The 20,183-nt window shown below is 48.3% G+C and overlaps 1 protein-coding gene across 2 annotated transcripts in view; it reads left to right on the forward strand.

Annotated features, from left to right (window-relative positions):
- angpt2b (angiopoietin 2b) overlaps window positions 1-19,854 on the forward strand; it is a 41,589-nt gene extending 21,735 nt beyond the window's left edge. The window contains exons 6-9 of one of the 2 annotated variants that reach the window (XM_029736205.1): window positions 7,127-7,228; window positions 11,136-11,302; window positions 18,538-18,668; window positions 19,520-19,854. In XM_029736205.1, coding sequence (XP_029592065.1) covers window positions 7,127-7,228; window positions 11,136-11,302; window positions 18,538-18,668; window positions 19,520-19,680 — 561 coding nt within the window. In that variant the 3' untranslated portion in view covers window positions 19,681-19,854. The remainder of the gene's footprint in view (window positions 1-7,126; window positions 7,229-11,135; window positions 11,303-18,537; window positions 18,669-19,519) is intronic. The other variant, XM_029736206.1, reaches the window with a different exon arrangement.
- The last annotated feature ends 329 nt before the right edge of the window (window positions 19,855-20,183 follow it).

Raw genomic sequence — 20,183 nt, forward strand, 5'->3', positions numbered from 1 at the left:
TGTCTCTCACTTCACTCCACTCTCTCACTCACTCCACTCTCTCTCACTCCACTCTCTCTCTCTCACTTCCCTGTCTCTCTCACTCCACTATCACTCCACTCTCTCTCTCACTCCACTCTCTCTCTCACTCCACTCTCTCTCTCACTCCAGTGAGAGAGAGAGAGAGGAGGTGGAGGTGGTGGTGGAGGTGGAAAAGGTGGAGGTAGAGGAGGAGGAGGTGGAGGAGGTAGTGGAGGAGGTGGTGGTGGTGGTGGAGGTAGAGGAGGAGGAGGAGGTGGCGGAGGAGGAGGAGGAGGTGGGTCCTGGTCTAAAGTAGTGCACTACACTATATAGGGAATGGGGTGCCATTTGGGACGTAATGCTGGTGACTGAAGCTGGGATACTTCCTCCTCCACTCCAACTAGGGAGAACAGAACATGCTCCCATGTTGTTTTCACCATCCCACCTGGGTCGCAACACAACTTTGAAACACCCTGAATAAGTTGTTCTCTCCTTCCCTCAGGCTTCTGAGACAACTTCTGAGAAACGGAAACCATGCTATATTTCCTACCCCTGGTGTTGCTAGGTTTTTCTTCCTTACTCTCTCTCTCCATCGCTCTACCATTCTCTGTTTATATTTCTCTCTCTCTCTATTTCTCCCCCCTCTCTCTCTCTCTCTCCCTTTGTTCTCCTTGGACACTGACAATATTCAGTTTATCATCCCTGTTGGATGAAGATAAAAATGGAAGACAGAGGCCAGAAGCCCAACAGGCAGCCCAACACCTGAGGCTCAATCTCTCTCTCACTTCACTCCACTCTCTCACTCCACTCTCTCACTTCACTCTCTCACTCACTCACTCACTCACTCACTCACTCACTCACTCACTCACTCACTCACTCACTCACTCACTCTCTCACTCACTCACTCACTCACTCACTCTCTCACTCACTCACTCACTCACTCACTCACTCACTCACTCACTCTCTCACTCCTCTCTCACACCACTCTCTCATTCCACTCTCTCACTCCACTCTCTCACTTCACTCTCTCACTCACTCACTCACTCACTCACTCACTCACTCACTCACTCACTCTCTCACTCACTCTCACTCCACTCTCTCTCCACTCTCTCCACTCTCACTCTCTCCACTCTCTCTCTCACTCCACTCTCTCTCTCACTCCACTCTCTCACTCCCTCTCTCACTCCACTCTCTCACTCCACTCTCTCACTCCACTCTCTCTCTCACTCAACTCTCTCACTCAACTCTCTCACTCCACTCTCTCACTCCACTCTCTCTCTCACTCAACTCTCTCACTCCACTCTCTCACTCCACTCTCTCACTCAGCTCTCTCACTAACCTCTCTCACTCCACTCTCTCTCTCACTCCACCCACTCTCTCACTCCACTTGCTCTCTCACTCCACTCTCTCTCTCACTCCACTCTCTCTCTCACTAAACTCTCTCACTCCACTCCCTCTCTCACTCCACTCAACTCTCTCACTCCACTCAACTCTCTCACTCCACTCAACTCTCTCACTCCACACACTCTCACACTGCACTCTCTCTCTTACTCCAGTGAGTGGAGGAGGAGGAAGTGGTGGTGGAGGAGGAGGAAGGTGGTGGTGGAGGAGGAGGAAGGTGGTGGTGGTGGAGGTGGTGGAGGAGGTGGTGGAGGAGGAGGAGGAGGTGGAGGTGGTGGACGTGGTGGAGGAGGAAGAGGTGGAGGAGGAGGAGGAGGTGGAAGTAGAGGAGGTGGAGGAGGTGGTGGTGGTGGAGGTGGAGGAAGAGGAGGAGGTGGGCCCTGGTCTAAAGTAGTGCACTACACTATATAGGGAATGGGGTGCCATTTGGGACATAATGCTGGTGACTGAAGCTGGGATACTTCCTCCTCCACTCCAACTAGGGAGAACAGAACATGCTCCAGTGTTGTTTTCACCATCCCACCTGGGTCGCAACACAACTTTGAAACACCCTGAATAAGTTGTTCTCTCCTTCCCTCAGGCTTCTGAGACAACTTCTGAGAAACGGAAACCATGCTATATTTCCTACCCCTGGGGTTGCTAGGTTTTCCTTCCTTACTATCTCTCTCCCCATTGCTCTACCATTCTCTGTTTATATTTCTCTCTCTCTCTATTTCTCCCCCCTCTCTCTCTCTCTCTCCCTTTGTTCTCCTTGGACACTGACGATATTCAGTTTATCATCCCTGTTGGATGAAGATAAAAATGGAAGACAGAGGCCAGCAGCCCAACACCTGAGGCTCTCAACTCCACTCACTCAGCCCACTCTCTCACTCCACTCACTCACTCACTCACTCACTCACTCACTCACTCACTCACTCACTCAATCACTCACTCACTCACTCACTCACTCGCTCCACTCTCTCACTTCACTCTCTCACTCTCTCTCTCACTGTCTCACTCCACTCTCTCACTCCACTCTCTCACTCCACTCTCTCTCTCCACTCTCTTTCTCCACTCTCTCACTTCACTCTCTCACTCACTCTCTCACTCCACTCTCTCTCACTCCACTCTCTCACCCCACTCTCTCTCTCTCTCTCACTCCTCGCTCACCCCACTCCACTCTCTCACTCCACTTTCTCTCACTCCACTCTCTCTCTCCACTCTCTCCACTCTCTCCACTCCACTCTCTCACTCAACACTCTCACTCAACTCTCTCACTCCACTCTCTCACTCTACTCTCTCACTGCACTCTCTCACTCCTCTCTCACACCACTCGCTCACCCCACTCCACTCTCTCACTCCACTTTCTCTCACTCCACTCTCTCTCTCTCCACTCTCTCCACTCTCTCCACTCCACTCTCTCACTCCACTCTCTCACTCCACTCTCTCACTCCACTCTCTCACTCCACTCTCTCTCACTCCACTCTCTCTCACTCCATTCTCTCACTCCACTCTTTCACTCCACTCTCTCACTCCACTCTCTCACTCCACTCTCTCACTCCACTCTCTCACTCCACTATCTCACTCCACTCTCTTTCAATCAACTCTCACTCACTCAACTCACTCACTCAACTCTCTCACTCCACTCTCTAACTCCACTCTCTCACTCAACTCTCTCTCTCACTCAACTCTCTCTCTCACTCAACTCTCTCTCTCACTCAACTCTCTCACTCACTCCACCCTCTCTCACTCCACTCTCTCTCTCACTCCACTCTCTCACTCCACTCACTCCCTCAGTCCTCTCTCTCCCTCCACTCTCTCACTCACCCCACTCTCTCACTCCACTCACTCTCTCTCTCACTCCACTCTCTCACTCCACTTTCTCTCACTCCACTCTCTCTCACTCCACTCTCTCTCACTCCACTCTCTCTCCACTCTCTCTCTCCACTCACTCTCTCTCACTCCACTCTCTCACTTCACCCTCTCTCACTCCGCTCTCTCTCACTCCACTCTCTCTCACTCCACTCTCTCACTCCACTCTCTCACTCAACTCTCTCACTCAACTCTCTCACTCAACTCTCTCACTCCACTCCACTCTCTAACTCCACTCTCTCTCTCACTCCACTCACTCCCTCACTCCTCTCTCTCACACCACTCTCTCTCTCACCCCACTCTCTCACCCCACTCTCTCACTCCACTCACTCTCTCTCTCACTCCACTCTCTCACTCCACTTTCTCTCACTCCACTCTCTCTCACTCCACTCTCTCTCACTCCACTCTCTCTCTCCACTCTCTCTCTCCACTCTCTCTCTCTCACTCCACTCTCTCACTCCACTCTCTCTCTCTCACTCAACTCTCTCACTCCACTCTCTCTCTCACTCCACTCTCTCACTCCACTCTCTCACTCCACTCTCTCACTCCACTTTCTCTCACTCCACTCTCTCTCACTCCACTCTCTCTCACTCCACTCTCTCTCACTCCACTCTCTCACTCCACTCTTTCTCCACCCTCTCTCTCCACTCTCTCACTCCACTCTCTCACTTCACTCACTCACTCCACTCTCTCACTTCACTCGCTCACTCCACTCTCTCACTTCACTCTCTCACTCTCTCTCTCACTGTCTCACTCCACTCTCTCACTCCACTCTCTCACTCCACTCTCTTTCTCCACTCTCTCACTTCACTCTCTCACCCACTCTCTCACTCACTCTCTCACTCCACTCTCTCACCCCACTCTCTCACTCCACTCTCTCACTCACTCCACTCTCTCTCTCTCTCTCTCTCACTCCAGTCTCTCACTCTACTCTCTCACTCCCCTCCCTCTCTAACTCCCCTCTCTCTCTCACCCCACTCTCTCACTCCACTCTCTCACTCACTCCACTCTCTCTCTCTCTCTCTCTCACTCCAGTCTCTCACTCTACTCTCTCACTCCCCTCCCTCTCTAACTCCCCTCTCTCTCTCACTCCCCTCTCTCTCACTCCACTCTCTCTCTCACTCCACTCTCTCTCACACTCCACTCAACTCTCACTCCACCATCTCACTCCTCTCTCTCTCTCACTCCACTCTCTCTCTCTCTCTCTCACTCCACTCCACCATCTCACTCCACCATCTCACTCCACCATCTCACTCCACTCTCTCTCCCTCCACTCTCTCTCTCACTCCACTCTCTCTCACACTCCACTCCACCATCTCACTCCACTCTCTCACTCCACTCTGTCTTACTCTCTCACTCACACTCTCACTCCACTCTCTCACTCCACTCCCACTCCACTCTCTCACTCCCTAGAGAGGAGGTGGAGGAGGTGGTGGTGGAGGTGGAGGAGGAGGTGGTGGTGGAGGAGGAGGAGGAGGTGGTGGTGGTGGTGGAGGTGGAGGAGGTGGTGGTGGTGGAGGTGGAGGAAGAGGGGGTGGTGGGTCCTGGTCTAAAGTAGTGCACTACACTATATAGGGAATGGGGTGCCATTTGGGACGTAATGCTGGTGACTGAAGCTGGGATACTCCCTCCTCCACTCCAACTAGGGAGAACAGAACATGTTCCCATGTTGTTTTCACCATCCCACCTGGGTCGCAACACAACTTTGAAACACCCTGAATAAGTTGTTCTCTCCTTCCCTCAGGCTTCTGAGACAACTTCTGAGAAACGGAAACCATGCTATATTTCCTACCCCTGGGGTTGCTAGGTTTTCCTTCCTTACTCTCTCTCTCCCCATCGCTCTACCATTCTCTGTTTATATTTCTCTCTCTCTATTTCTCCCCCCTCTCTCTCTATTTCTCCCCCCTCTCTCTCTCTCTCCCTTTGTTCTCCTTGGACACTGCCAATATTCAGTTTATCATCCCTGTTGGATGAAGATAAAAATGGAAGACAGAGGCCAGCAGCCCAACACCTGAGGCTGTGAGTCTGTCCAGAGGTCTTCTCTGAGAGAGAGAGAGAGGACGAGAGAAAGAGGTCGAGAGAGAGAGGTCGAGAGGTCGAGAGAGGTCGAGAGAGGTCGAGAGAGAGAGGTCGAGAGTTCGAGAGAGAGAGAAAGGTCGAGAGAGAGGTCGAGAGGTCGAGAGAGAGGTCGAGAAAGGTCGAGAGAGAAAGGTCGAGAGAGAGAGGTAGAGAGAGAGAGAGAAAGAGAGGTTGAGAGAGAGAGACCATTGATATAGCTGGTAGGAAACGGTTCAATTTGACTCAGGGAATACTGACATTGATAAAGGTACTGTACATTTACAGCATATTTATTCTTGGAGTGCAAGAATCTCAAAGACCTGTTACTGGGATTACCATCTCAATTCATTAACCTTTGTATTGCTGTGGATTTACATACAGCAGACACTCATATAGATGTCATGGGCCCTGTTCAGCTGTTCTGTAACCAGAAGTGGGTTTACCTGTTCAGCTGTTCTGTAACCAGAAGTGGGTTTACCTGTTCAGCTGTTCTGTAACCAGAAGTGGGTTTACCTCTACAGGTGTTCTGTAACCAGAAGTGGGTTTACCTGTTCAGGTGTTCTGTAACCGGAAGTGGGTTTACCTGTTCAGGTGTTCTGTAACCAGAAGTGGGTTTACCTGTTCAGCTGTTCTGTAACCAGAAGTGGGTTTACCTGTTCAGGTATTCTGTAACCGGAATTGGGTTTACCTGTTCAGGTGTTCTGTAACCAGAAGTGGGTTTACCTGTTCAGGTGTTCTTTAACCAGAAGTGGGTTTACCTGTTCAGGTGTTCTTTAACCAGAAGTGGGTTTACCTGTTCAGCTGTTCTGTAACCAGAAGTGGGTTTACCTGTTCAGGTGTTCTGTAACCAGAAGTGGGTTCACCTGTTCAGGTGTTCTGTAACCAGAAGTGGGTTTACCTGTTCAGGTGTTCTGTAACCAGAAGTGGGTTTACCTGTTCAGCTGTTCTGTAACCGGAAGTGGGTTTACCTGTTCAGCTGTTCTGTAACCGGAAGTGGGTTTACCTGTTCAGGTGTTCTGTAACCAGAAGTGGGTTTACCTGTTCAGGTGTTCTGTAGCTAGAAGTGGGTTTACCTGTTCATTTGTTCTGTAACCAGAAGTGGGTTTACCTGTTCAGGTGTTCTGTAACCAGAAGTGGGTTTACCTGTTCAGGTGTTCTGTAACCGGAAGTGGGTTTACCTGTTCAGCTGTTCTGTAACCAGAAGTTGATTTACCTGTTCAGGTGTTCTGTAGCCAGAAGTGGGTTTACCTGTTCAGCTGTTCTGTAACCAGAAGTGGGTTTACCTGTTCAGGTGTTCTGTAACCAGAAGTGGGTTTACCTGTTCAGGTGTTCTGTAACCAGAAGTGGATTTACCTGTTCAGCTGTTCTGTAACCAGAAGTGGGTTTACCTGTTCAGGTGTTCTGTAGCCAGAAGTGGGTTTACCTGTTCAGGTGTTCTGTAACCAGAAGTTGGTTTACCTGTTCAGCTGTTCTGTAACCAGAAGTGGGTTTACCTGTTCAGCTGTTCTGTAACCAGAAGTGGGTTTACCTGTTCAGGTGTTCTGTAACCAGAAGTGGATTTACCTGTTCAGCTGTTCTGTAGCCAGAAGTGGGTTTACCTGTTCAGCTGTTCTGTAACCAGAAGTGGGTTTACCTGTTCAGCTGTTCTGTAACCGGAAGTGGGTTTACCTGTTCAGGTGTTCTGTAACCAGAAGTGGATTTACCTGTTCAGGTGTTCTGTAGCCAGAAGTGGGTTTACCTGTTCAGCTGTTCTGTAACCAGAAGTGGGTTTACCTGTTCAGCTGTTCTGTAACCAGAAGTGGGTTTACCTCTACAGGTGTTCTGTGATATGAAGACGAGAGGTGGAGGCTGGACCGTGCTGCAGCATCGTAGAGACGGAGCTGTGGATTTCCACCGTGGATGGAGGGATTACAAGATGGTATGTTCTCTAGAACCTAAACACAAGATGGTATGTTCTCTAGAACCTAAACACAAGATGGTATGTTCTCTAGAACCTAAACACAAGATGGTATGTTCTCTAGAACCTAAACACAAGATGGTATGTTCTCTAGAACCTAAACACAAGATGGTATGTTCTCTAGAACCTAAACACAAGATGGTATGTTCTCTAGAACCTAAACACAAGATGGTACATTCACTAGAATTTAAACACAAGATGTCAACCAAGTCTTTGGTAGGTCATTGTAAGCGGAGTTCTCTTCTGTAGTATTTCATTGAAATAGTAGTCAGAGACTGGATTATCTGTTATGGCAGACTCTAGCACATTACGTTCATCTCAACAAAGCAGTCTTTTTCTGTATGTCATTCAAATATCTAACATAATTTGTTTGAATAAAGTCATACTTTTATTTCAGTGTGTTATCATAGGACAGCTCTCAGAGTGTGTGGTAGAACATCATTTATTTAGTTTGGGAAGTCTCTGAATCACAGGTGAGCTGTTATAACAGCATGTTGGATCAGGGGAGTGGTCCTGGATTCATCACTCTGACTAGACAGCAGGTTTCAATCAGTCTAAGGCGGGGTAGACGAGAGGGTTGGAGAGGGTTTAGGACTGGGGAGGCGTGGGATACAGACAGATCTGGGATCTGGGATGACCTTGGTTGTTTTGGTAGGCCACCCCCGCGTGTTCCCCTACGACACTCCCTGTTGTTGCACCTGCACTCTCACTGTCTCTCTCTGACGGTGTCCGACCCCTACACACACTCATCACACATCAGAGGCTCACACGTACACACACACACACACACACACACACACACACACACACACACACACACACACACACACACACACACATACTGGGGGTTAGAGAGACACTAGTTAACAGGATCAGTAGAGATCCCATGTAGAGTACTGGGGGTTAGAGAGAGACTAGTTAACAGGATCAGTAGAGATCCCATGTAGAGTACTGGGGGTTAGAGAGAGACTAGTTAACAGGATCAGTAGAGATCCCATGTAGAGTACTGGGGGTTAGAGAGACTAGTTAACAGGATCAGTAGAGATCCCATGTAGAGTACTGGGGGTTAGAGAGAGACTAGTTAACAGGATCAGTAGAGATCCCATGTAGAGTACTGGGGGTTAGAGAGAGACTAGTTAACAGGGTCACAACCACTACTAAAGGACGGCTGTTTGTCCCAGCTTCATATCCTGCTGTAGTAGGGAAATCCTACTGGTGTCCCAAATGCCACCCTTCTCACTATATAGTGCACTACTTTAAACCAGGGTTCATAGGTGGCCCATAGGACTCAGGTCAAAAGTAGTGCACTGTGTAGGGAATAGGGTGACATTTTGGACTTAATCGCAGTGATGTCCAACACTCAGCACAAACTTATCTTTGATGTTCTCACTGCCATCAATAGTCATGATATACAGAAACTACACACAGAAGGGAAATGCATGATTCTCTTTGAGATCCTTGATTTAAATCACAGCCTGAGGATACGAGAGACTCTGCTTTGGCTGTTTGATTAAACGAGTAGTGCTGATTCACCTTCCTTCTGCAGCAGATTCATTGTTTGGTTTGGAAATGGAATAGTCAATGGACAACGATCGCGCCGCAAACATGCTTTTTCAATATATTTTTCTCAAAAAAACAATATTTTCACAAGTGGATGATAAATATTTGGCCCCAGTTAGAGCGTGGGAGTATGGAGCCTCTGTAGACGGAAGATAACGTGTGTGTGTGTGTGTGTGTGTTTAACCAACATTAGTCCAACGTTAGAGTAAAATTAGGACCTTCTGGACAGACAGTAAACGCTCCCAGACCTCATTCATATCTTCACATTCACGTAACCAACAAGAGCTGGCAGCCAGAGACCACAGAGAGACAGAGGCCACAGAGAGACAGAGGCCACAGAGAGACAGAGGCCACAGAGAGACCACGAGACCGCAGAGAGACCACGAGACCGCAGAGAGACCACGAGACCGCAGAGAGACCACGAGACCGCAGAGAGACCACGAGACCGCAGAGAGACCACAAGACCGCAGAGAGACAGAGACCGCAGAGAGACCGCAGAGAGACCGCAGAGAAAACGCAGAGACCGCAGAGAGACCGCAGAGAGACCGCAGAGAGACCGCAGAGAGACCACAGAGAGACCACAGAGAGACCACAGAGACACCACAGAGAGACCATAGAGAGACAACAGAGAGAATGTTGCGCTATAGAGATGTTTAGCCATCTGTTGTAGCAGAGGTGCTCTTTAAAAGTCATTACAACGAGCTTGTCTGAGACATACCGGCTATACAGGGACCAACGGTCTGTAGTAGGTCAGAGATATACCAGATATACAGGGACTAACGGTCTGTAGTAGGTCAGAGATATACCAGATATACAGGGACTAACGGTCTGTAGTAGGTCAGAGATATACCAGATATACAGGGACTAATGGTCTGTAGTAGGTCAGAGATATACAGGGACTAACGGTCTGTAGTAGGTCAGAAATATATAGGGACTAACGGTCTGTAGTAGGTCAGAGATATACCAGATATACAGGGACTAACGGTCTGTAGTAGGTCAGAGATATACCAGATATACAGGGACTAACGGTCTGTAGTAGGTCAGAGATATACCAGATATGCAGGGACTAACGGTCTGTAGTTGGTCAGAGATATACCAGATATACAGGGACTAACGGTCTGTAGTAGGTCAGAGATATACCAGATATACAGGGACTAACGGTCTGTAGTAGGCCAGAGATATACAGGGACTAACGGTCTGTAGTAGGTCAGAGATATACCAGGTATACAGGGACTAACGGTCTGTAGTAGGTCAGAGATATACCAGATATACAGGGACTAACGGTCTGTAGTAAGCCAGAGATATACAGGGACTAACGGTCTGTAGTAGGTCAGAGATATACCAGATATACAGGGACTAACGGTCTGTAGTAGGTCAGAGATATACAGGGACTAACGGTCTGTAGTAGGTCAGAGATATACCAGATATACAGGGACTAACGGTCTGTAGTAGGTCAGAGATATACCAGATATACAGGGACTAATGGTCTGTAGTAGGTCAGAGATATACATGTTATACAGGGACTAACGGTCTGTAGTAGGTCAGAGATATACAGGGACTAACGGTCTGTAGTAGGTCAGAGAAATACCAGATATACAGGGACTAACGGTCTGTAGTAGGTCAGAGATATACCAGATATACAGGGACTAACGGTCTGTAGTAGGTCAGAGATATTCCAGATATACAGGGACTAACGGTCTGTAGTAGGCCAGAGATATACAGGGACTAACGGTCTGTAGTAGGTCAGAGATATACCAGATATACAGGGACTAACAGTCTGTAGTAGGTCAGTGATATACCAGATATACAGGGACTAACGGTCTGTAGTAGGTCAGAGATATACCAGATATACAGGGACTAACGGTCTGTAGTAGGTCAGAGATATACCAGATATACAGGGACTAACGGTCTGTAGTAGGTCAGAGATATACAGGGACTAACGGTCTGTAGTAGGTCAGAGATATACAGGGACTAACGGTCTGTAGTAGGTCAGAGATATACCAGATATACAGGGACTAACGGTCTGTAGTAGGTCAGAGATATACCAGATATACAGGGACTAACGGTCTGTAGTTGGTCAGAGAGGGATTGTCAGGAGTTATCAAGATATTAACGTTCACGTTGCTCAGTCAAAATCATTTATCTCTTCACTCACAATATCCCTCATGTCTCTTCATCCGTCTCAACGGTAGAATGACATTTACGTCTTAACACATCTCTGTTGATGTCATCTGTACCCTCTGAAGCGACGTTAGTCATATGACCCTTCGTTCAGTTTGTCCTCTTTCTCTAACCGTACCCGTTGCAGGGTTTTGGAGATCCCTCGGGAGAGCACTGGGCAGGAAATGACCTCATCCATCTGCTGACCAGCTCCCAGGAGTACAGTCTCCAGGTGCAGCTGAAGGATGACGATGGGAACGAGGCCTACTCTCACTACGATCACTTCTACATAGACGCAGAGGACAAAAACTACAGGTACCAGCATGCAATGCACCATCCCACAGCACGGAAGGCCGAGAGTCAAATCAAATCAAACGTTATTTTTCACATGCTTCAAAAACTGTGTGGACTAACAGTGAAATGTTTACCTCCCAAAAATGCAGAGAGAAAGAAAGATAAATAAAAGGTAAAAAATAAAAACATAAGGAATAAATACATTTTTGAGTAACATAATAAGTAATGATAACTAGCGATCTGTAGGTGTACCAGTACCGAGTCGATATGCTGGGGTATGAGGTAATTGAGGTAGATACTGTCTGTAGTATATAAAGTAGCTAGGCAACAGGATAGATAGTAAACATTAGCAGCGCCGTATGTGATGAGTCAATGCAGGTAGACCGGGTAGCTATTGGTTAACTAACTATTTATCAGTCTTATGTCTTTGGGGTTGGAAGCTGTTCAGGGTTCTGTTGGTTCCAGACTTGGCGCATCGGTACCGCTTGCCGTGTGGTAGCAGAGAGAACAGTCTATGACTAGGGTGGCTGGAGTCTTTGACCAATGTTTGGGTCTTCCTCTGACACCGCCTGGTGTAGTGGTCCTGGATGGCAGGAAGCTCGGCCCCAGTGATGTACTGTCCATATCTCACATGTCATCACAGTTAATCGTGTTAAACAGCCACTTACACTAAGTGAAATTTTATCCTCCAAAAAAAAAACAGCAATCAGTCTTAATATTGTGTTAAAACTCTTCTGTCATGTTAAAACCTCTTAGAGCTATGTCTCAATCAGATCTCTCCACTACTAAAGCCCTATGGTGGTCTCTCTCCACTACTAAAGCCCTATGGTGGTCTCTCTCTCCACTACTAAAGCCCTATGGTGGTACCTCTCTCCACTACTAAAGCCCTATGGTGGTCTCTCTCTCTCTCCACTACTAAAGCCCTATGGTGGTCTCTCTCTCTCCACTACTAAAGCCCTGTGGTGGTATCTCTCTCTCTCCAGTACTAAAGCCCTATGGTGGTCTCTCTCTCTCTCCACTACTAAAGCCCTATGGTGGTATCTCTCTCTCTCCAGCACTAAAGCCCTATGGTGGTCTCTCTCTCTCTCTACTACTAAAGCCCTATGGTGGTCTCTCTCTCTCCACTACTAAAGCCCTATGGTGGTCTCTCTCTCCACTACTAAAGCCATATGGTGGTATCTCTCTCTCTCTCTCCTACTAAAGCCCTATGGTGGTCTCTCTCTCTCTCCACTACTAAAGCCCTATGGTGGTCTCTCTCTCTCTCTCCACTACTAAAGCCCTACAGCGGTCTCTCTCTCCACTACTAAAGCCCTACTGTGGTCTCTCTCTCTTTCCACTACTAAAGCCCTACTGTGGTCTCTCTCTCTCTCCACTACTAAAGCCCTACTGTGGTCTCTCTCTCTCTCCACTACTAAAGCCCTACAGCGGTCTCTCTCTCCAGTAATAAAGTCATAGGGTGGTCTCTCTCTCTCCACTGATAAAGCCCTACAGTGGTCTCTCTCTCCACTTCTAAAGCCCTACAGTGGTCTCTCTCTCTCTCCACTACTAAAGCCCTAGAGTGGTCTCTCTCTCCAGTAATAAAGTCATAGGGTGGTCTCTCTCTCCAGTTATAAAGCCCTACGGCGGTCTCTCTCTCTCCACTGATAAAGCCCTGTGGTGGTCCTCTCTCCACTTCGAAAGCCCATACGGTGGTCTCTCTCTCCACTACTAAAGCCCTACAGTGGTCTCACTCTCTCCACTTCTAAAGCCCTACGGTGGCCTCTCTCTCCCCTACTAAAGCCCTACAGTGGTCTCCCTCTCTCCACTACTAAAGCTCTACAGTGGTCTCTCTCTCTCCACTACTAAAGCCCTATGGTGGTCTCTCTCTCCACTACTAAAGCCCTATGGTGGTCTCTCTCTCTCTCCAGTACTAAAGCCCTATGGTGGTCTCTCTCTCCCTCTCTCTCTCTCTCCACTACTAAAGCCCTATGGTGGTCTCTCTCTCTCCACTACTAAAGCCCTATGGTGGTCTCTCTCTCCACTACTAAAGCCCTATGGTGGTCCTCTCTCTCCCCACTACCAAAGCCCTGTGGTGGTCTCTCTCTCTCCACTACTAAAGCCCTATGGTGGTCTCTCTCTCCACTACTAAAGCCCTATGGTGGTCTCTCTCTCTCCACTACTAAAGCCCTATGGTGGTCTCTCTCTCCACTATTAAAGCCCTATGGTGGTCCTCTCTCTCCCCACTACCAAAGCCCTATGGTGGTCTCTCTCTCTCTCTCCACTACTAAAGCCCTACAGCGGTCTCTCTCTCCACTACTAAAGCCCTACTGTGGTCTCTCTCTCTTTCCACTACTAAAGCCCTACTGTGGTCTCTCTCTCTCTCCACTACTAAAGCCCTACTGTGGTCTCTCTCTCTCTCCACTACTAAAGCCCTACAGCGGTCTCTCTCTCCAGTAATGAAGTCATAGGGTGGTCTCTCTCTCTCCAATGATAAAGCCCTACAGTGGTCTCTCTCTCCACTACTAAAGCCCTACAGTGGTCTCTCTCTCTCTCCACTACTAAAGCCCTACAGTGGTCTCTCTCTCCAGTAATAAAGTCATAGGGTGGTCTCTCTCTCCAGTTATAAAGCCCTACGTCGGTCTCTCTCTCTCCACTGATAAAGCCCTGTGGTGGTCCTCTCTCCACTTCGAAAGCCCATACAGTGGTCTCTCTCTCCACTACTAAAGCCCTACAGTGGTCTCTCTCTCTCCACTTCTAAAGCCCTACGGTGGCCTCTCTCTCCCCTACTAAAGCCCTACAGTGGTCTCTCTCTCTCCACTACTAAAGCTCTACAGTGGTCTCTCTCTCTCCACTACTAAAGCCCTACAGTGGTCTCTCTCTCCCCTACTAAAGCCCTACAGTGGTCTCTCTCTCCCCTACTAAAGCTCTACAGTGGTCTCTCTCTCTATCCACTACTAAAGCCCTACAGTGGTCTCTCTCTCTCTCCACTACTAAAGCCCTACGGTGGTCTCTCTCTCTCCACTACTAAAGCTCTATGGTGGTATCTCTCTCTCTCCACTACTAAAGCCCTATGGTGGTATCTCTCTCTCTCCACTACTAAAGCCCTACGGTGGTCTCTCTCTCTCTCCACTACTAAAGCCCTATGGTGGTATCTCTCTCTCTCCACTACTAAAGCCCTATGGTGGTATCTCTCTCTCTCTCCACTACTAAAACCCTATGGTGGTCTCTCTCTCTCTCCACTACTAAAGCCCTATGGTGGTATCTCTCTCTCTCCACTACTAAAGCCCTATGGTGGTCTCTCTCTCTCCACTACTAAAGCATTTAGATCCAGGATCATCCTTAAATAACCTAAAATCATCAGTGTCTTGGCGCTATATTCATCCTACTCTCTGTGTGGCAAGCCCCCTGAATGGTGCTAGAGTTGGTGAGCTTTCAGACCTGTTGCCAACTATTGCTGAGCAGCGCTCCATGTCACCTCGTTGAGTATGTGTTAGGTTCATTATCATGCTGAGAATACTGGCTCTCCGCTGGTTTTCCCCTCCAGGGTTGAGTTCATTTAGGGACCTCCCCAGCCAGAGGCCTGTGGTGCTAGGCTTTTACCCAGCCAATGCAGCCCCTACTCGGCCAAGGCATCCCCTTCTCAAGCTTTCTCTGGCTAATTCAACCTCTTCTCAAGCTTTCTCTGGCCAATAAAATCTATTCTCAAGCTTTCTCTGGCTAATTCAACCTCTTCTCAAGCTTTCTCTGGCTAATTCAACCTCTTCTCAAGCTTTCTCTGGCCAATAAAACCTCTTCTCAAGCTTTATCTGGCTAATTCAACCTCTTCTCAAGCTTTCTCTGGCCAATAAAACCTCTTCTCTAGCTTTCTCTGGCCAATAAAACCTCTTCTCTAGCTTTCTCTGGCCAATAAAACCTCTTCTCTAGCTTTCTCTGGCCAATAAAACATCTTCTCTATCCTTCTCCATACAAGGCAACCCCTTATCCATATGTAACCCCTGCTCTGGACCAGTCCGGTCACCCAACCCAACCCAGCCTCTTCCAACCATCCAACCAAGGAAGGCACCCAACCCTTCCCCCAGTGTTCCCAGGCCAAAGCAGCATCTTCTCCAGCCCCCCTCTCCCATCTGTCCCTGTAGCTAAGGCAGTCTCATATCCATAGCCAGCCCCCTCTTCCATCTGTCCCTGTAACTAAGGCAGTCTCATATCCATAGCCAGCCCCATCTCCCATCTGTCCCTGTAGCTTAGGCAGTCTCATATCCATAGCCAGCCCCCTCTCCCATCTGTCCCTGTAACTAAGGCAGTCAGACCCATAGCCATCCCCCTCTCTCCCATCTGTCCCTGTTGCTAAGGCAGTCAGACCCATAGCCAGCCCCCTCTCCCATCTGTCCCTGTAGCTAAGGCAGTCAGACCCATAGCCAGCCCCCTCTCCCATCTGTCCCTGTAGCTAAGGCAGTCAGATCCATAGCCAGCCCCCTCTCCCATCTGTCCCTGTAACTAAGACAGTAAGACCCATAGCCAGCCCCCTCTCCCATCTGTCCCTGTAGCTAAGGCAGTCAGACCCATAGCCAGCCCCCTCTCCCATCTGTCCCTGTAACTAAGGCAGTCTCAGATACCTTAGCCTATTCCTTCCCAGCCAAGGTAGCTCCTTCTCTATGTATGACTTCTATATAGCCAAGGCAGTCCTTTCTCTCTAGGAGTTCCCTACAGCCAGAGCTATAGCTATAGCTCCCTATAGCCAATGTAACACTTAACCCCTTCTCTCAGTCACTCCCCATAGCCAGAACAGTTGAACCTCTTCTCTCAATCACTCCTTTAGCTAGCCAAGCCAGTTCACCCTCCCATTCTTCCACAGCACACTCCCCAGCCTCCTCTCCTAGCCTCCACCTAGCCAGAGCTCCCCAGCCTTAAATCTGCCAACATCCCCCTTTCTCCAGCAACATCCACCCACCCTCCAGCCCCGTGTAGTGTGGTCCTCACCTCTGTATGGAACACTATAAAGGGAATTGGGTACTATTTGGGACGTAACAGAGGTCCTTCATTGAGCCCCACCACAGACAATCACCCTAGAGTCTAGTACTAACAAGACAGGATGACAGGAGGAGAGGAACAGAAAAGGAGGAGGAGAGGGGGATGAGGAAGAAGAGGGAGAGGAGGAGGAGAGGAGGAGGAGAGGAGGAGGAAGATGAGAGGGAGGAGTTAGAGGAGAGGGAGGAGGAAGAGGAGAGAGAAGAGGAGGGGAGGAGGGAGGGGAGAATGAGGAGTCCTCAGAGGGAGGTGTTTAGTCCCAGGGTCCTCAGCTTAGTGATGAGCGTTGTGGGCACTATGGTGTTGAACATTGAGCTGCAGTCAATGAATAACATTCTCACATAGGTGTTCCTGTTGTCCAGGTGGGAAAGGGCAGTGTGGAGTGTAATAGAGATTGCGTCATCTGTGGATCTGTTTGAGCGGTATGCGAATTGGAGTGGATACATGGTGTCTGGGTTGATGATGCTGATCTGAGCCATGACCAGCCTATCAAAGCATTTCATGCTACATATGTGAGTGCTACAGGGCAATAGTCATTTAGGAAGGTTACCTTGGCATTCTTGGACACAGGGATTATGGTGGTCTGCTTGAAACATGTAGGTAATACAGACTGGGTCAGGGAAAGGTTGGAAATGTCAGTGAAGACAATTGCCAGCTGGTCAGCGCATGTTCTGAGTACGCGTCCTGCTAATCCAACTGGCCCTGCGTTCTTGGAAATGTTGACCTGTTTAAAGGGCTTACTCACACAGTCGTCCGGAATGGCTGGTGCTGTCATGCATGGTTCAGTGTTGCTTGCCTCGAAGCGAGCATAGAAGGCATTTAGCTCATCTGGTAGGCTCGCGTCACTGTGCAGCTCGCGGCTGGGTTTCCCTTTGTAATACCTGATAGTTTGCAAGCCCTGCCACATCCGTCGAGTGTCAGAGCAAGTGCAGTAGGATTCAAATTTGATTTTAGTCCTGTATTGATGCTTTGCCTGTTTGATGGTTTGTCAGAGGGTGTAGCAGGATTTATTATAATTGTTCAGATTAGTGTCCTGCTCCTTGAAAGCAGCAGCTCTAGCCTTTAGATCAGTGCGGATGTTGCATGTAATCCATGGCTTCTGGTTTGTATATGCACGTACGATCACTGTGGGGACGACGTCGTCGATGCACTTATTATTGAGGCTGATGACTGAGGTGGTAAACTCCTCAATGCCGTCGGGATGAATCCCGGGAACACATTCCAGTCTCCACTAGCCGGCCTCTTCCTTTTCCCATCTCCAGGTCATCAGACTGTTAAACCTTAACCCCTGTTCTAGCCGGCCACCACCCAGTACTCTACCCTGCACCTTAGAGACTGCTGCCCCTATGCACATAGAGTCATGAAGCACTGGTCACTTTAAAACTGTTTACATACTGTTTTACCCACTTCATATGTATATACTGTATTCTACGTCATGGTTCATCCTATATAACTACTGCTGTCCACTTCATATGTATATACTGTATTCTAGTCCTGGTTCATCCTATATAACTACTGCTGTCCACTTCATATGTATATACTGTATTCTAGTCCTGGTTCATCCTATATAACTACTGCTGTCCACTTCATATGTATATACTGTATTCTATATAACTACTGCTGTCCACTTCATATGTATATACTGTATTCTAGTCATGGTTCATCCTATATAACTACTGCTGTCTACTTCATATGTATATACTGTATTCTATATAACTACTGCTGTCTACTTCATATGTATATACTGTATTCTATATAACTACTGCTGTCCACTTCATATGTATATACTGTATTCTACGTCATGGTTCATCCTATATAACTACTGCTGTCCACTTCATATGTATTTACTGTATTCTATATAACTACTGCTGTCCACTTCATATGTATATACTGTATTCTACGTCATGGTTCATCCTATATAACTACTGCTGTCCACTTCATATGTATATACTGTATTCTAGTCCTGGTTCATCCTATATAACTACTGCTGTCTACTTCATATGTATATACTGTATTCTATATAACTACTGCTGTCCACTTCATATGTATATACTGTATTCTAGTCCTGGCTCATCCTTCTTGGTATTACAACGCTGTTGGAGCTAGAAACACAAGCGTTTAGCTGCACCTACAAAAACATCTGCAAATATGTGTACGCGACCAATACACTTTGATTTGATTTGAGCCAACTTAATCTGGGTCTGGAAAACGGGCCCTATGTGTTGACAGTTCTGGTCCGTTCCCTCTCCCAGTCTCCATGCCCAGGGGTTCAGTGGTACTGCTGGCCGCACCAGTAGCCTGACCCAGCCTGGCACCCAGTTCAGCACCAAGGACCGAGACAACGACCGTTGCTCCTGCAAGTGTGCCCAGATGTCTTCTGGAGGTATTCAGATCCCTGTTTCGTCTTTCCTCTCACTTCCTGTTTCATCTTTCCTCTCACTTCCTGTTTCATCTTTCCTCTCACTTCCTGTTTCATCTTTCCTCTCACTTCCTGTTTCATCTTTCCTCTCACTTCCTGCTTCATCTTTCCTCTCACTTCCTGTTTCATCTTTCTCTTTTTCCCTACTTTCTATCTATCTTTCCTCTCACTTCCTGTTTCATCTTTCTCTCTTTCTCTACTTTCTATCTATCTATCTATCTATCTATCTATCTATCTATCTATCTATCTATCTATCTATCGATCTATCTTTCCTCTCACTTCCTGTTTCATCTTTCTCTCTTTCTCTACTTTCTATCTATCTTTCCTCTCGCTTCCTGTTTCATCTTTCCTCTCATTTCCTGTTTCAGCTTTCCTCTCACTTCCTGTTTCATCTTTCCTCTCACTTCCTGCTTCATCTTTCCTCTCACTTCCTGTTTCATCTTTCCTCTCACTTCCTGCTTCATCTTTCCTCTCGCTTCCTGTTTCATCCTCATGTAAAGTTGTACATGAACCTACATGAAATCACTTTTTATGACCTTTGACCATTGACCACACTAGGTCGCTAGGTCGGTGGTTTGAGGCATGTGGTCCCTCTGCCCTCTCTCTTCCTGACCTCTAATCCCTGACCTCTCCCCTCTCCACCAGGTCGGTGGTTTGAGGCGTGTGGTCCCTCTGCCCTCTCTCTTCCTGACCCCTGACCTCTAATCCCTGACCTCTCATCTCTCCACTAGGTTGGTGGTTTGAGGCGTGTGGTCCCTCCAACCCTCTCTCTCTCTTCCTGACCTCTAATCCCTGACCTCTCCCCTCTCCACTAGGTTGGTGGTTTGAGGCGTGTGGTCCCTCCAACCTGAACGGTATCTACTACGCTGGCGTATCCAACGTGGTCCGTTACAACGGCATCAAGTGGTACTACTGGAAGGGCGCCAGCCTCATGGCTACCATGACGACCATGATGGTTCGACCCGCAGGCTTCTGAGGGATAACAGCTGCGATAGCTGATGATTTCAGCGGGAAGTGACTGATGACATCACCCTGACTGACTAAATTACTGACTGATGAGCGAATAATGAAGTTTGACAGACATTTGAGTGGAGATTTTAGAAATGTTTGATTGATGGACATTTTCAAAATGATTTTTTTTCTCAAAAAATGTATTCTGTTGGTCTCCCGAGTGGCGCAGTGGTCTAAGGCAGTGTCACTAGAAATTCTGCGTTCGAGTCCAGGCTCTGTGGCAGCCGGCCGCGACCGGGAGACCCATGGGGCGGCGCACAATTGGCCCAGCGTCGTCCGGTTTAGGGAGGGTTTGGGATGTCCTTGTCCCATCGCGCTCTAGCGACTCCTGTGGCGGGCCAGGCGCAGTGCACGCTGACACGGTCGCCAGGTGTGCAGTGTTTCCTCCGACACATTGGTGCGGCTGGCTTCCGGGTTAAGTGGGCATTGTGTCAAGAAGCAGTGCGGCTTGGTTGGGTTGTGTTTCAG

This window comes from Salmo trutta, chromosome 36, assembly GCF_901001165.1.
Source record: "Salmo trutta chromosome 36, fSalTru1.1, whole genome shotgun sequence".
NCBI lineage: Eukaryota > Metazoa > Chordata > Actinopteri > Salmoniformes > Salmonidae > Salmo > Salmo trutta.